The 15,974-nt window shown below is 42.4% G+C and overlaps 1 protein-coding gene across 8 annotated transcripts in view; it reads left to right on the forward strand.

Moving 5' to 3' along the window:
• Nucleotides 1-11,885, forward strand: part of tet3 (tet methylcytosine dioxygenase 3) — a 46,505-nt gene extending 34,620 nt beyond the window's left edge. For all 8 annotated transcript variants that reach the window (XM_051421366.1, XM_051421367.1, XM_051421373.1 and 5 more), the window contains 7 exons: nt 645-738; nt 1,797-2,005; nt 2,921-3,071; nt 3,226-3,315; nt 3,610-3,747; nt 3,862-4,213; nt 4,410-11,885. In XM_051421366.1, the coding sequence (XP_051277326.1) occupies nt 645-738; nt 1,797-2,005; nt 2,921-3,071; nt 3,226-3,315; nt 3,610-3,747; nt 3,862-4,213; nt 4,410-6,214 (2,839 nt within the window). In that variant the 3' untranslated portion in view covers nt 6,215-11,885. The remainder of the gene's footprint in view (nt 1-644; nt 739-1,796; nt 2,006-2,920; nt 3,072-3,225; nt 3,316-3,609; nt 3,748-3,861; nt 4,214-4,409) is intronic.
• Nucleotides 11,886-15,974: the final 4,089 nt, after the last annotated feature.

Genomic DNA, 15,974 nt, shown 5'->3' on the forward strand with positions numbered 1-15,974 from the left:
GTGAATCTCAGCAGAGCCTTGTAAACACTCCTCACCAGCCAGTGCTGCTGAGGTTGGCCTGTCTTTGTCAGTTGACATATACTTCTACTCCCACAGACTCCTGTAGGTACACAGAAAATAAACACAGAGCAACACAGGTAAAAAAAAGAAACACCCTTGATGACCCTTGAATCCTGACAAAAAGAAATCATTAACTTCAGCAACAGCAGGAGTGTATCTCCTATTAAAGCTGATACACCAAGCCAGCAGTCAGCAGTTGCTGTGGTGCTGTTGGGGTGTCATTGAGTAGCCATGTTAGTTAGTTGGTCAGTTTTTGCATTCACCAGTTGTCCTTTATATGCAACCATTTGGCCAACTGATCATGTTTAATCTTGGCAACCCTGGCAACTGGCTGTCAGGTGTAGTCTTTTAACAGAACATGTGAGGCAGCAAGAAACAATGCAAAGGTTCTGACCAGTCAGCTTTTGATGGTGATGGTTCTTTGAGGTCGCCTTGGTGGCCCTCAGGCCCCTGACACACAGAAAAGTACAGCATGTGTTTAAGTTTAGGCCACAGCCTGGCATGTCAGATCTTTAAAGTCAGGCATCAGGCCTGCTGAAATGGATAAACATTAAAGTAACTGAACTGTTTCTCCTTCTGTGTAGGTATGGTGAGAAAGGCGATGCCATCCGGGTTGAGAAGGTGGTGTACACTGGCAGAGAGGGAAAGAGCTCGCGAGGATGTCCTATTGCTAAATGGGTAAGTAGCATCACATCACATCCGCTGTGTGGGTGAAGTTTAGGTGGGTAGGTGGTTGCAGTGGGATACAAAGCAATAGCCTTAGATACTTGGTATTGTCAAGATCTCTTGTTTTTCCTGTTGGTGGTTTAAAAGAATGGTCCATGACTTTCAAAAACAATTTTTTTTAGGTAGAGGTGTTTTTGGACTTTTGTCCCACCCAACAATAATGACAGTCAATCCACAATAGATTTATGCAGTGTGTGTGTTTAGTGAGGGGTCCTGGGGAGACACCTCGCCAAGTTTGTCATCACAGTTGGTGAATCGATAGGAGGTCTCACTCTATAACAACTGCCCACCGTCTCCTCCTGTCTCACCCCTCACACATCCTGCTAATGACTTTATGGATTCAAAACAGCCATCCTGAGGGAGGGTGAGTGTGAGAGTGTCTGTGTCTGTATGTATGTGTGTGTGTGTGTGTGTGTGTGTGTGTGTGTGTGTGTTGGAGACAGAGAGGTTGGGTGAGTGTAGAGATAGTAAAAGTGAAAGGGAGCAGGCTTGCTGTATCTTTTGTGGCCAGACATTAAGGCATATTGCATATTTATGAATATATAAATATATTTCTTTCATTGTCCTCTAGTGTATGTTATAGTGTAAGATCTGTATATTGCATAGAGAATATATACTAGTATGTATAATTTGAATTGACTGTCAAGCTAAATGTTTAACCTATGGCATCATAAGCAGATTTAGGACTAGTATCCAGTCAACACAGCAGGTCAGATTTCAGTACAGGTATCAAATATCCTTCCAGTATGCAGTGTAAACATCAACTGTTTCTTACTGTGCCTTGTTCAGTATTTCAGAGGCATTTGTGTGTGCTGGACATCTAAAGGTTACTGCATAGTAGGAACAAATGTTGACAGAATCAGTCAACAATGTCATTGTGTATTAAAGTCAGAGAAAGTGAAACTTAGTGAGCATAAATGAAGGTTTTGCTGGTAAAGAACCAGGGTGTTTGCCGAACTTCCCCATGATGAGTAAAAACTAAAATAATGATAAGCTCTGTGTCCTGTCAGGTGATCCGTCGCAGCAGTGATACAGAGAAGCTGCTGTGTCTTGTGCGCCATCGTGCTGGCCACCACTGTGCCAACGCTGTCATCATCATCCTCATTATGGCCTGGGAAGGTGTCCCGAAGGCCATGGCTGACCAACTGTACCGTGAGCTGAGTGACAGCCTCACCAAATTTGGCAACCCCACCAGCCGACGCTGTGGCCTCAACGATGAGTGAGTAGCTGATGGGTACACTCTGATGCAGACAGACAGATAGGTTGTCTTCATGTCAGCATTATGCTGCATTGCCGGGGCTGTCACTACACCTGTATGTCCGGTACTTTGTTTATGGAGGAGGAGTTATTTTGAAGCACATGCTACTGAAACATCCTATGAGAAATTTCAGGAAGACCAATGACATCAGTGAAAGTATGCTTTCAACCTATCAGGTGGGAGATCTATAGCCTACTCTGTGGTCCTATGGGCATCTGTGACATGGGAAATTATTCCAGAGGCATAAAGCTTAATTCAAGCCAAATAATGTTTGTATACACAAAAGCAAAATTATGCACCGTTGTCACCAGTTGTGTACATGTCATACATCCCACTCCCACTTGCTATGAATGGATGTGGACACACCCTTGTTTAACCTGGTTCAGACAAACCACTATTCACCATTTGGGGCTTAGCAGCTTCTGTGTTGTATTAGCCTAGTGAATGATTTTAGTAGCAAGATTAATGTAGTAAAGTAAAATTAGGTGTAAAAACACATTTCAGTTAACTCAATATACAAGAGATGTTTTAGTCTTGGTAAATTTGTTCCAATTTGTCAAGACAAGCAAGAGCAGGCATTGGGTCATATGTTTATTGAGACTGTGTTTAAAAAATAAATAAATAAAAACTACAGAAAAATACAAAACTATAATAACTTGTAGGTCAAATTTAATCTGTCTGTTATACATATCTAAATGCAAGATCAAATAAATAGATAAAAGGCTTAACTAATGTGCTGTAACAGTAATGCTGCAAATGAAATATTGCACAAATTTCCTCATTGATAATTTTCTGCTCCACATAATGTAAAGCATTCAGGGGTTACACATCATTTATACATTAAGCTAAGAGGGTGCTCACTGTCTCCCCCTGCAGTCGTACCTGTGCGTGTCAAGGCAAGGACCCTGAAACTTGTGGCGCTTCCTTCTCCTTTGGCTGCTCCTGGAGTATGTACTTTAATGGCTGTAAGTACGCCCGCAGCAAAATGCCACGCAAGTTCAGGCTACAAGGAGATCGCCCTGAAGAGGTACTCATCTTATAAAAGCCACTTGTTTTATAGCATTATACAGGAATATACTGAGTTAAGTCACTTTCGTAATCTTAAGTAATTTTAAGATACTGTTATAGCTCGGTGGCCCTGTGTTTTGCTCTGACCTGTGATCCATGTTTTTGCTTGTCAGGAGGAAAAACTCAGGGATCGATTCCAGCATCTGGCAACTGAGGTGGCTCCTTTGTACCAGAAGCTGGCCCCACAGGCTTACAGTAACCAGGTTTGTTGTACAGGCAAATACCCATCAGTGTACATTTATTGGCTTAGACAATAATAACCTCATGCACCCACCAACTATGCCTGTCATCTTCCTCACACACAATGAGTAGTGCTGTACACCAGACCATCAAGACTTAAATAAATTATGACCGAGAAGATCTACTGGCAGGAACTGACTCAACTTATTCTTTTAAGTTATTTTTACAGTATGACATATTACACTAAAAAACAGCTGTGTCTCTGTCAATCTTGGATGAATGTAAGGAAATGAAGTTATCTCTGTCCTCTTCTTCAGTGCCAGTCAGAGTCGAAAGCTCCAGAGTGCAGGCTGGGCTTGAAGGAAGGCCGTCCATTCTCTGGAGTCACTGCTTGCATGGACTTCTGTGCCCATGCTCATAAGGACCAGCACAACCTCTACAATGGTTGCACAGTGGTAAGATGACTGACCACTCTCCTAAATTTGTGTGAATAAGCTACATAATTTGAATAAAGAGTGATTGGTAGCCTGAAACAGTGTACATGTCATCTTGCTCTCTCTCTCTGTTAGGTGTGTACTTTAACTAAGGAGGACAACCGTAAGGTGAAGGGGATTCCTGAGGACGAGCAGCTCCATGTGTTGCCTCTTTACAAGATCTCCCTGACTGATGAGTTTGGTAGTGAGGAGGCCCAGCGCCTCAAGATGCAGACGGGGGCCATCCAGGTGCTTCAGGCTTTCCGCCGTGAGGTACGCAAGTTGCCCGAACCGGCCAAGTCCTGCCGACAGCGTAGACTAGAGGCCAAGAAGGCCTCCTCAGAGAAGAAGAAAAATAAGCTAATGCAGTCAGGGGAGACACCAGAGAAGACTGTGGTCAAGGCAGAGGTCTGCATCCCCGGTTCCCCTCAACCCCAAGGCAATAAAGGTCAGTTACTGTGTTGTGTATTTTATGTCACTCATAGTGTACTACTAGCCTAAAATGCATTTACCCTATCCCTAACCTGCAACTAGTGTGTAACAGGACTCCAATACAAAGGTCCACAGAAGACATTATCAATTACAAACTGAAATGCATTTGAATTGTAATTGTAATTTACACTTCCTTTGTTCCAAAAATTCAGCAATTATAAAACAAGAGGTGAAGCCCAACATCAAGAAAGAGCACTTCAACGGATCAATAGATGGATACCCTGTGCAGGCACCAGACCCATTCAACAACATCTATCCACACCCTGCCTACTATGCAAGGGGAGGCCTTCCCCCAACTGGCCAGCCCTCTGCACCAGACCCAGTAAACGGTTACCACCACACTGCAATGCACTATGGCTACTACAACTATCCCCCCAATGCACTTTTCCCCCCTAAGCTGAGGACCTACGAGGGTCGAAATGGCGCTTTGCCCAAAGCAGGCAGCAAGATTGACCAGGTAGAAAAGAAGCCTGATATTCAGAGCCTTCAGGCCCGACTGGCCAAGTCCTACCCCAGCTACACAGAGCAAGCCAACCAACCAAACCACAGTGGTTACACCCACCCTGTGGACTACAACCAGTCCCGTCCTTCTTCTGTCTCTTCTGAATCCTCCAACAGAGGCACTCCAGTCATCAAACAGGAGCCTATGGATGTGCCAGTCTATGAAGGCACAATGCCAAGCCAGGCTGGTGCCAACACACCTAGCACCACCCCGCAGCCCATGGCCTGGCCAGGGCACAAGCTTAACGGAAGTATCGTTCCCACCAACTGGGACAGCCATCTGAACCCTAAACAAAATCCTGAAGCCTTATTGTTGAACCCGGACAAGCAGCAGTTTCACCAGCATCCCCAGCAGCGGCAGCCCTCTCCTTACCCCCAGCAGTGGACATCCTACCCTGGATCAAATGCCCTGATGGCTTCCCCTGCCCCATCACCATCCCTCCAGGTACCTCCCTCTCTATCTCCATCCCCTCATCAAGGCACAGTGCTCCCAGGTCACATACATCAAGGCCACTCGCGCCCTGCCACCCCACGCCCAACCACCCCTCACCCAGGTACACCACAGCCTGGTAACCCCCACTCAGGCTTAGTTACACCACAGCCAGGTACCCCAGGCCCAGTCACCCCAAGGAACTGGGCCAGCCCAGCTCCTGGTCCTCAGCCGAATGCTTGGGCCATGGGCCCTGTGGCATATAGCCCTGGTTTGAAGCACAGCAATCCTGCAGGAGCCTACCCTGACAAGATCTGGTCCAAGACCGGGGAAAGTCGGTGTTCCACTCCCCTTGGGCTCCAAGAGAAGGCATGGAAGTCTTGTGGAGGTTCAGTGGCAGGCAGTACCCCGTCCCCTGCCCCTGAGGGTCGCCTCTTCCCTGATGCCCTGCAGCAGTCTGATCAGGCCTGCTGGAACCCCAGCCGAGCTGAGAGTGATGTTGAGAGCAACAAGGGCCGTGAAGAGGACGATGATGAGGTGTGGTCTGACAGTGAGCACAACTTTCTGGATCCCAACATTGGTGGTGTAGCTGTAGCACCAGCCCACGGCTCTATCCTGATTGAATGTGCTCGTCGGGAACTACATGCTACCACTCCGCTCAAAAAGCCTGATCGCTCCCACCCCACCCGCATCTCCCTGGTCTTCTACCAGCACAAGAACCTCAACCAGCCCATGCATGGCCTGGCTCTGTGGGAGGCCAAAATGAAGCTACTGGCAGAGAGAGCACTGCAGAGGCAGCAGGAAGCGGCTCTTCTGGGCCTCTCCCAGGAGGACATAAAGGCCCTTGGGAAGAAACGTAAGTGGGGGGCTACGGTGACAGGTGCCAGTCCAGGACCTGGACAATCTAAAGACAAGAGGGAGGGGCCAGTGACGCGGGTAACCCCCACCTTCCACACCACCTCTATGGTTACTGTGTCTCCCTATGCCTTCACCCGCCTCACTGGGCCCTACAGCCACTTTGTCTAAGTTCAGACAGACAGAAAATGACTGATAGCTACAGAGTGGTGCAGTGGAGGGCTGGAGAGAGCGATGAGCAGGATGAATGTCTCTCAGCCGTCCCGCAGTCTGGCATCTCTCCATCCTGCCCCCTCCGCAGTCCACTTGGAGGAGGGGACATTTTTATTGTTTTTTACCTCATGTCAGGCAGTGGTTTGGGCTTCAGACACACTGCCTGTGGTGCTCTTCCTCTCTCTTCCCTGGAGAGGAACTCCATTGCTTTTTCTTGTTTATAGAATTTTAATGATTCTAATTATTGCTATTATTATCAATATTATTATGATTGCTATTGTTACTGTCAATGTTGTTATTACAGGTATTATTATAATGAAGATTTGTTGTTTTTTTATTATTGCTGTTTTCATTAATGTTATTAATGATGTGATTGTTTTTGGTTATATATTTTTTTAAATCAATCAGTCTGAGTCAGTCAGACTCAGACAATTGCTTTTTCCATGTTTGGAAAACATGTACCCTATTTTTTGTTCGATCTTCTTTGTTTTTGTCAATCTTCCAGCTGTACTTAGAGGAGGAGCCATTGTCTGTCCGGCAAGACAGCAAATCAATATTACTGTAATCACATGTACGTGTATTTATAAAAAGCCTTTAGATATCTATCTCTATATTGGCAATATAGAGATAAGTATCTCTATATTAGACATGTATCTTTAAGATATGTAAAGCCAGTTTAGGCCTTCATAAAGGATACTTACAGTTATTATCAACCTGGGCTTGTATTTTGGCCTTCATAAGGATTAGAATCTGTCTTACCAGCAGCACTACACAGCACAGTAACACTGGAAATTGTAAACATTAATTTACATTAATTTAATATTGCCTGGAACTAATTAAGAATGGGATAAATCTTTGCACTTCAGCCTCCCAGCATTACGTACAAAAAGTATACATTCTATTCCTGTCTACACATCTAGTAGGGAAAAAAACAAAGAAGGACGTAAAGACAGATATCCAACACAGTCAAAACAATACAGTGTATGTCAGAATATTCAGTTGTATTTGCACATTTATAGTGTACCTTGTTGATGTGGCTACTGTAACAAGTAGAACACACAAACTTCAAAATGAAGACTGCTTCTTCTTTTATATTACATGAGTATAGCTGAAGAGCAGTGCTTGGTTTCAGCCGTTCTGTATTTGTTTTGTGACTGTGTGGGAAAGCAGAGGCCCTAGAAAGCTTAAAAAACTGTTTTAAACAAAACAACAGCTTAAAAAAATGTGTACTTGCCTTTTAAACGAAATTGGGAGCAGATTCTGCTGTTTCTCTTGTCGTTCGATGATGTGTTCCTCCTCCTCTTCTGCACCCCTCCAGCTTTCGACTGGTGCTCAACTTCCAGCTCTGATCGATTCTCATTCCGCTACTCTTCATGGCACTTGATGCTGTACTTAGGTGCTCTTTCTCAAATCTGGCTCATCTGGTATTAGCAAGTAAATATTTTTCTTCTGCCCAAGGCGGAGTACCAGAATGATGTGATTGCAGCAAATTTGTCATGCAAAGAAAAGTATAATGAATTATGTTACAAATGCTTTCCTTTGCTTGTCATGTTTTTCTATGGGGAAAAAACTGTACATATCTGGTACTCCACAGAGGCGAATGATACTATTTGCAAATGTCATTTGACCCAGATCTGTAATTGCCACATAGAGATGGGACAGGTGGCAGACTTAATCTTCCTATAACATTCAAGTTAGGGATGAGCAATTCACAGTGTAAACTCTAGAGGGCAGCAGTGCCTGCCTTTTCAAAGTGGTGTGTACAAACAAACCTACAAGCACTTGAGAGCCATTCAGAAGCCAGTAGAGCCTTGTCTTGCTGCTTTAACCATCCATGGCCAGTAGAGGGGGATCTCACATCCTGTTTGCTGACCGTGGATGGGTCTCACCAGAGCAGCTCAAGGCGAAGCTGCTGTCTGTCCCATTGTGGCACAAATGTGAATGAAGTTTGGAGATGCTTTTGGGAAGGCCGTGCTAGGCTAGAGCAGAAGGAAACAGTGTTGGGACAGCAGTGCTTTTGGTGCTCCTACACACACACTTGGTGCTCTCCTATTACACTTGATTTACTGTGAAGGGCCAACTCCTTCCTCTGCATGGTGCTGTCATCTTCGAGCAGAGCGAGGTGTGTCCTTCTGCAGGCACCTTTTGTCACCACAGAGCCAGCCAATCAAAGTGGCTGCCCTATGGCTGCAGCTTTGTCATTGGGGTTAAGAACTGGTGTTCCTTTTTCTTGCGGCCAAGTGGTTTTGTCTCAAACAAAGTACACTGTACAGGGCAGAGAAAGCACAGTCATTCAATGCATTTTGGTAACCCTTTCACAGAGAAAACAATAATACTGAGAGTTAAAGGGAGACCTTGGAAAATTACTGTAGCTTCTGGGAGTTGGCGCCAAATGCAAATGCATTGAATCAATGAATCTCTCACTTTGTGTGCGTTTGTGTGTGTGATGTGTGTCTGAAAATGGCACAAATGCATGGGTGCGTGAAAGGGAAGAGCCAAAGAGAGAGACTATTTGATAGCCTGAGTCCCGAGAATCATTTTTATTTTCTCTCCATCAACCATGTGACTGTTTGAATACTTAAACAGTCACATGGTTTACTTGCAACATGTGTTGAAAATGAAAATGAGCAACTAGTAGAGCTCGATACAGGCTGACTCCTGGCTGCTGGGTGGTTGTTTGGGTCGAGGCCCCGTTATCTGTGAAAGACCCTGTTACCTCTCCCGAAGGTCTCCAGCTCTCTACCTCACGCTGTAGAGACACTGGTCACAATCACAACTTGCTACTGAGGGCAGAGAATCATGCATATGTTCCTTTGTGTGCTCTAGATCTCCACACTCATTTTAACCTTTTTTTTTTTTTTTTTTACTCTTATTTATTACTACATGGTGATGATGATAATGATTGTCTTTGATGTTATTGCTTTTTTTCATCTTTTTTTATATAGCTAATACAAATTGTACATAGAGAAGAAAAGATTTATAAAAGCACTTTTAATCTTGATTTTAATGACAAAAAGTAAGAGCCGATTATTGACAACTTGAAGCTTAGTTTTTTTTTTTTTTTTTTTTTATTTTCTCAAGAGAGAGATAAAAAATGTAAATATTAAAATATTTAGGTAAGATTATTTAACTGGTGAGGATAGTAACTAAACCATGAATGACAAGGGGGTATTTTGAAGTCTCTGACAGCCCTCAACAACAGTAAACAACACTTGGTCCCAATGTGTTGTGTGTAAATGTGTGCTTAGTAACACTGCTGTTTTGCTTTCGTAAGTACTGTACCCCTTGTCAGCATGTAACTGACAGAGACCTGTCACTTTCGAAAAACAAATTCCTTTGCCCAATTATGTAACGTGAAACGACACTCAAAATAACTGGAGGGATCCCCTGTGTTGCAGTTCTGTGACCAAAACCTTTTATCTACAAAAAGCATGAATTTTAGAGTTTTAGAAACGCTTGTCTCCTTGACAGCAATTCATATTTTGACATTTTACAGCAGATGTCAACAACCCAAGAGAAATCCTCACAAATTAATATCAAATTTCAATTTAAGCTTGAAAAATACCAAAATTTGACAACAATTCAACAATAGTGATCTACAGTAAGCTAAGGACAAATCTAAAAGGGTAAGCATAACCTGATATATGCTGTTTGTTCATTTTGGGAAATACACTTATTTGCTTTCTTGCCGAGTGTTAGACGAGAAGACTGATACCACTCATGTCTTTATGGTGAATATGTAGCTGGAGCCAGCAGGCAGTTAGCTTAGCTTATCTTAGCATAAATACTGGAAACACAGGGAAACAGCCAGCCAGGCTCCTTCGACAGGTAACAAAATCCACCTACCAGCACCTCTAAATCTAACCATCACAATATATCTCGTTTGTTTAATCAAAAACCGAAATCTGAACATCTGGTGGTTATGTCTCCAACTACTCCGTCCAAGTAACCAGGCCAACAGCAGAGACTACAGTAAGTCACTGCACCTAGCCAAGAAATGATCTGCCACGTATCCTGTGCATTTGGTCAGAGCGGGGCTAGCTGTTTCCCTCTGTTTCCAGCCTTTATGCTAAGCTAAGCTAACCGGCTGCAGCCTGTAGCTTATATTTAACATACAGAAATGAGAGTGGTATCAATCTTCTTATCTTAGTCTCAACAACAAAGCGAATTAAGTAGAGTCGCCCTTGATAAATTTACCACAAATCGTGCAGGACTGCATCCGAAGGGGGTGAGGGGGGGTATGTTTAGGAACCAGTCTGAGGTGAATCAGTGGGCGATGTTTTAGCGATCTTTGTCAGTTGTGTTAGACTATCAGGTAAGAGACTGCTCCCTGCTTGTTTAGATGTATCTATCATTATTATCCAATCTAGTTCTCATAATAGTAAGTATGCACCTGGCATAAAAATCACGACGCTCCTGTTTAGTTTGTAATGATTAGATTGATCATATGATACACACATTATGGCCAACAGGTGCAGGGGCTGGGACTGGTACAGATACAGGACCGATTTTACTTTTTACCATAATGCATGGCCCACATTACACACACACACACACACACACACACACACACACACACACACACATACTTGTCTAACAATGGGTGCTGAGGATACAGTGTACATGATATCTTAATAACTTTGTAAATTTCTAAATGTCTCACGAGTTTGGTGGATGGTTCTCATGAGAGGTGCCACCTCCCAAGCACGTACCGAGATGGGGGGTCGGTCAGCTGGTGCTATGATGCTACACCTTAAAAAAAAATTCACTGTGTAAAAATGTGAGGGATAAATGATTACCACAAATATTTTTCTGAGCTCTTCGAATGTCAAAAGAACTATACTTTTGATTCAAGCAGTTTCACAGGATAGGAAGCTGCCCTGGTGCTGACTTTATGAAAAGTCTTTTGTTACAACGCTACAAATTTACATCTCTTTTTGAGGGCAGGGGGGCACTCAAACAGTTGATTACATTCTCTATCAATATTCATTCCATATTGTACTTGAACTCATTAAAACTAGGATGAGATATAGAATCATATTATATGAAGACTGTTATCTGGGTTTCACATTTGGTACAGTGCAAGTACCACAGGCTATTGAAATGATCTTTTGAGTATATTGTACATGTTGATGGTAACTGAATGCTAAGATATTTGAACAATACAAGAATAGCAATTGTGTACTGCCTCCCTCTTCCTCTCCCTAGTCATGCACTTCCTTTACTCAACCCCTCTCTGACTCTTAACACCTTGTATATTTTGTCTTTCTCACACACAAACATAGATACACATATGCATCTCGCTGTGTATGGCCCACTTTTAGAAGTCTCTTGAACACATTATTTAATGAACACTCTCCAAATTCGGGATAAAGACTTGGACCCTGGCCCATACAAAAATAAAAATGAACCTACACAACTGGCAGCTACATTCCTGTTTGAGTTTTAGGGTTGTTCTTGGTTCATTATTTTCATGTCAAGGATGCAGTATGTAAAAAAAAAAGTGTTTTTGTTCAGTCTCTCTCTCTTTGTAGCTGTATGGTGTATTATGTGAATACATAGTGTATGTGGTAAAAACCCCACAATATTGTTTTATGTTGCGCGATAAATAAAAACATTGAAGTGAAAATGTGTTATGGTTAAGTAACTTTATTTTCTGGTTAAGCTGTCACCGATTCTGATTCTGATTACAGTGATAGCCAACCCACCTCTGAGAGTCTGCAATTTGTCCTAACAGGAGGAGTCTAACTCACATAATTTCACTGATTCGTGCCTCCACTTTGATTGGTAACATCTGGGTGGTCTCATCACAAGGATCTAAATGGAGGCAGAGAAGCTTCTACTCGGGAGGTGACCAATTACTTTAAATTATCAGTCTCGTTCTTCCCCTCCCACACCATTCACCTGCTAGGGGGAGAAAATGTGAGGATGTCAAGGAGAGGACTGGAAGGGAGAGAGTAAGTGGAAGCCATTTGCTTTCAAGTCAGTAAACATACAGAACAATACTGTACATCAGACTTCAGTGTTCTCACAAAGGTCTCTGTTGTGCGTCGGCAGGGCTTTTGACCAGAGTCAAGCCTTCTCCTGAGTCTCTAGCTCTTTGATCAAGTCAACTTTTCCATTAAGTGGATTATCACGTCATTATTATTAGACTATTAGACAAGCTATATGGCTTGATGGTCAGATGAATGTCAGAGAAGCCTGACTGAAAAAGAAGACTAGGAGGAACTAGGGACAGAGAGAGAGGCACACTGCTGTGCTCGTGGGACACAAACAAACAGGAGGCTGGAGAGATGCAGTGGTTGCCATATACTTATTGTGTAACTAAAACAACAAAAATAAGCACTCTAAATACTCTGTACCCAAATATACAATCCAAATTTGCTATGTTTGATCCACCCTCATCTATATGTTACATATATTACATTACCTACTGTAATACTGATTTGAATTTAAAAAAGTACTTTAAGATCAGTCTCTATTTTAAAGAATAAATAAACTCTTATTAGTCACTGTTTCATGTTTAAAAATGATTTTATCTAATAAATTACTGGCCAGGAACAATAATTCAGACAGTCTAGTTATACATATAAACAACATCTCCTGAGCTCCACTGGCTTCCTGTCAAATTCTGAATCAACTACAACATCCTGCTGATTACATAAGGCCCTCTATGACCTTGCCCTCGGTTACATTTCAGATCTCCTTGCCCCTCATTGTGCTCCACATATTTTAGCTGCTTTAGCTCCAACACTGTGGAATCATCTTCCCCAATCACTCAGATTTGCTCAATCTATGGACTGTTTGTTTTGTAAGTGGCTCCTCTTTAGGCCTTTTTATAGATCTCCTTTCCTGTGTTTGTTTACTTATTCTGTTCCTGTTGTTTTGTTCGTCCATATGTTAGTAATTATATGTTTTTTGTGTATGTATATGACTGTGTATGTATACATCTGTATATATTGTTGTGGTTTCATTTTTCTTGTCTCCCTACATTCTTTGCTTTTCTTCCAAACCTTTCCCTCAACCAACACCACCACTAGAAAGCCACGAATAAGCCTGGGCATGGTCCAATTCAAAAGTAAATGCAAAACACAGGGAAACCACACCTATAGAGGAGATAGATAACGCCTACTGTGGCCTCCAAACTTATATCACACTACTGAAAGTACTTGCAAGCGCCCCATCTTGCGTTCCTGAAGGAAAAGTTACATATTATGAGCGAAAGTGTAAAGATCAGCAGTTCAGAGATAAAGGAAACTTACACACTGGTCATGAGGTCCTATCCCAGCAAGCTCCATCAATGAGTGGTAAGAAGCAGGTCCGGGTATTTGTCACTGGACAACCCTATGTGCAAATTCTGCCAGGAGGAGAACCAAGCAATGGAAGAGAGGAGGGGCATTTGCCTTTTTGGGGCCCCCACCATCTTATTAGTAATTTGCAGCAAGGATACACAGAGAAGGAGCAGATCGAAACCCCCTGGCATCAAAGTGCTAGTAACCTCTTCCTGGGGGTGCCTCTCTACTGTATGTAAAATACATGAGGCAGAAGAAGACGACACTAGTGTAAAAATACTCATATGAAATATACAATGCTTTAATTCCTAATTAATCTTGTTATCATTGTTGTATGCTATGTGCTTGCTTGATACTTAGGTTGTAGGTGTCTATATATATTCTGCCATATACATAGTCACCTTAAGTGGCTCGGGAGGTAACAAAGGGGAGAAGACATTTGAATGCATTTATGTAACCAGTTCATGTAAACTTTATGTACTATGATTTCATCACATAGTATGTGGATTGTTTAGCAGGACTTTTTTTATGTGAAAAAATTTGAAGAGGTAGTATTCTGTAATCTGGAAATAAACTTGCAAGAGTTGTTAGTCATTGTGCCATGAGCTGCGCACATACCAAAGACCAGGGCTGTCTCCTGGAGAGTAGGGCATCAGATGTGTTATGACTACTGTTTATCAGACATGAGACGTCACCAATAGACACCCTTGGGAAAGAGGCATATAATGGAGTGATTTTCTTTGTAAGTAAGAGTGTAAAGTAAGTAAGAGGCGCACTGCAACATTTAACTTGATAGATGGATTTGAGAGTCACATGGTCATTTGCTTGGAGGACTAACTGAAGCATTAGAAATATGTAAATATGAAATATTTATCCAACTGTTACTTTTGTAGACAGTGAGGGGCAAAAGTAACGCAAAGTGTGCAACATCAGTTTCTGCTCTGACTGCATTCGACTCATTTATCCCAACCTTTCATAAATGGGTGCTATTGGGTGAGAAAATGTGTATGTAGTTCACAATACAATATGGATACTCTAAATGAATGCTCCTCTGTGCAGAGGAACATTTCACACTTCCATCCCTACCCTATTTACTCCCTTGTTCCCATCATACAAAATGAAATTACAGTGTGAATTGCAGGCTGTATTATGAAATGACAACAGACTAATGACAGCTATAAACAAGAGAAAAAAGACTGCCAAGAGCTGACCAGATAACAAAAGAGCTAATGTTCTCTATAATGAACTCCAACTTCTTTACCTCAAGCTCAGAGACATTGGTCTGTACAACATTAACATAACAATGGCTTTCTGTTACAGCACAACTTACACTGAGAAAAGGAATAACAATAAAAAAAATTATATTGGTCTCTGGTTGGTTTGTACTTGGATTTGTGTGTATGCAGGTTTCTTCACACTGAACTGCATTTACCCACGGTTTGTGTATTTTTATCTGGTCTTTTTTTTCTCTTTTTCTTTTTACCCTAAATTACATAGAAGGAGTTGGGACCTTGAACATCCCCAAAAGCTTAATGAGCAAGTTTGTACATGAGAAAACAATCAGCAGTATTACAATTCTGTTTCCTTTGTCTGAGTCAGTATTGTGACTCTGAGCTTGTGCAAATTAGAAAAAGTCATTATAAGTTCAATACAACAGGTTTATTGTCATATGTACAGTAAGAAACACATTGGTTTATACGTACAATGAAAAACTTACGACTCCCTTTAGACAACACACAAATAGAAGAAAAGAAGTTAAAATATATTAAAAATTTTTTATATAAAATATGACTAAAATATAACTTATAAGTGCAACAAATTGTACAGTAAACAAAGAAACCTGAGTTGAAAGGTGCTGTGCCTCACAGTTACACTTAAGGTGCAGAGTGACATTACATCACAGTGTGAGTGATTTTGTGTGGGGGAGGGCGGTGAGTGCTGTACTGTTTAAGAGTCTGATGGCCTGGGGGTAGAAAGTGTGAGAGTCTTTTTGTCCTTGCTTTCACACTCCTGTAGCCCCTGAAGAGACTGTGTTGTGTGTGTGTATTGACTTTTATGATGTTGTGGGCCCTCCTGATGACCCTGGTTGTGTAGATGTCCTTTTTGTGCAGTTTTTATTCCACGCTGGAGAAGCTTCCTGTCCTGAGCAGTGCAGCTGCCATGCCACACTGTAACTGAGCTGGTGATGATGCTGTCAACTGTACATCTGTAGAAGTTGCTGAGGATTTTGGTTGACATGCCAAATTTCCTCAGCCTTCTTAAGAAGTAAAGTCTCTGCTGGGCTTTCTTCAGAAGCTGGTGGGTGTGGTGAGACCAGGTGAGATCCTTGCTGATGTGCCTTCTGAGGAATTTAAAGGTTTTCACCTTCTCCACCTCTGTCTCACTGATTTGTTGTTTAGCACGTTTTCTACCATCCGATCCAACAC

The sequence above is a fragment of the Dicentrarchus labrax genome, unplaced genomic scaffold, assembly GCF_905237075.1.
Source record: "Dicentrarchus labrax unplaced genomic scaffold, dlabrax2021, whole genome shotgun sequence".
NCBI lineage: Eukaryota > Metazoa > Chordata > Actinopteri > Moronidae > Dicentrarchus > Dicentrarchus labrax.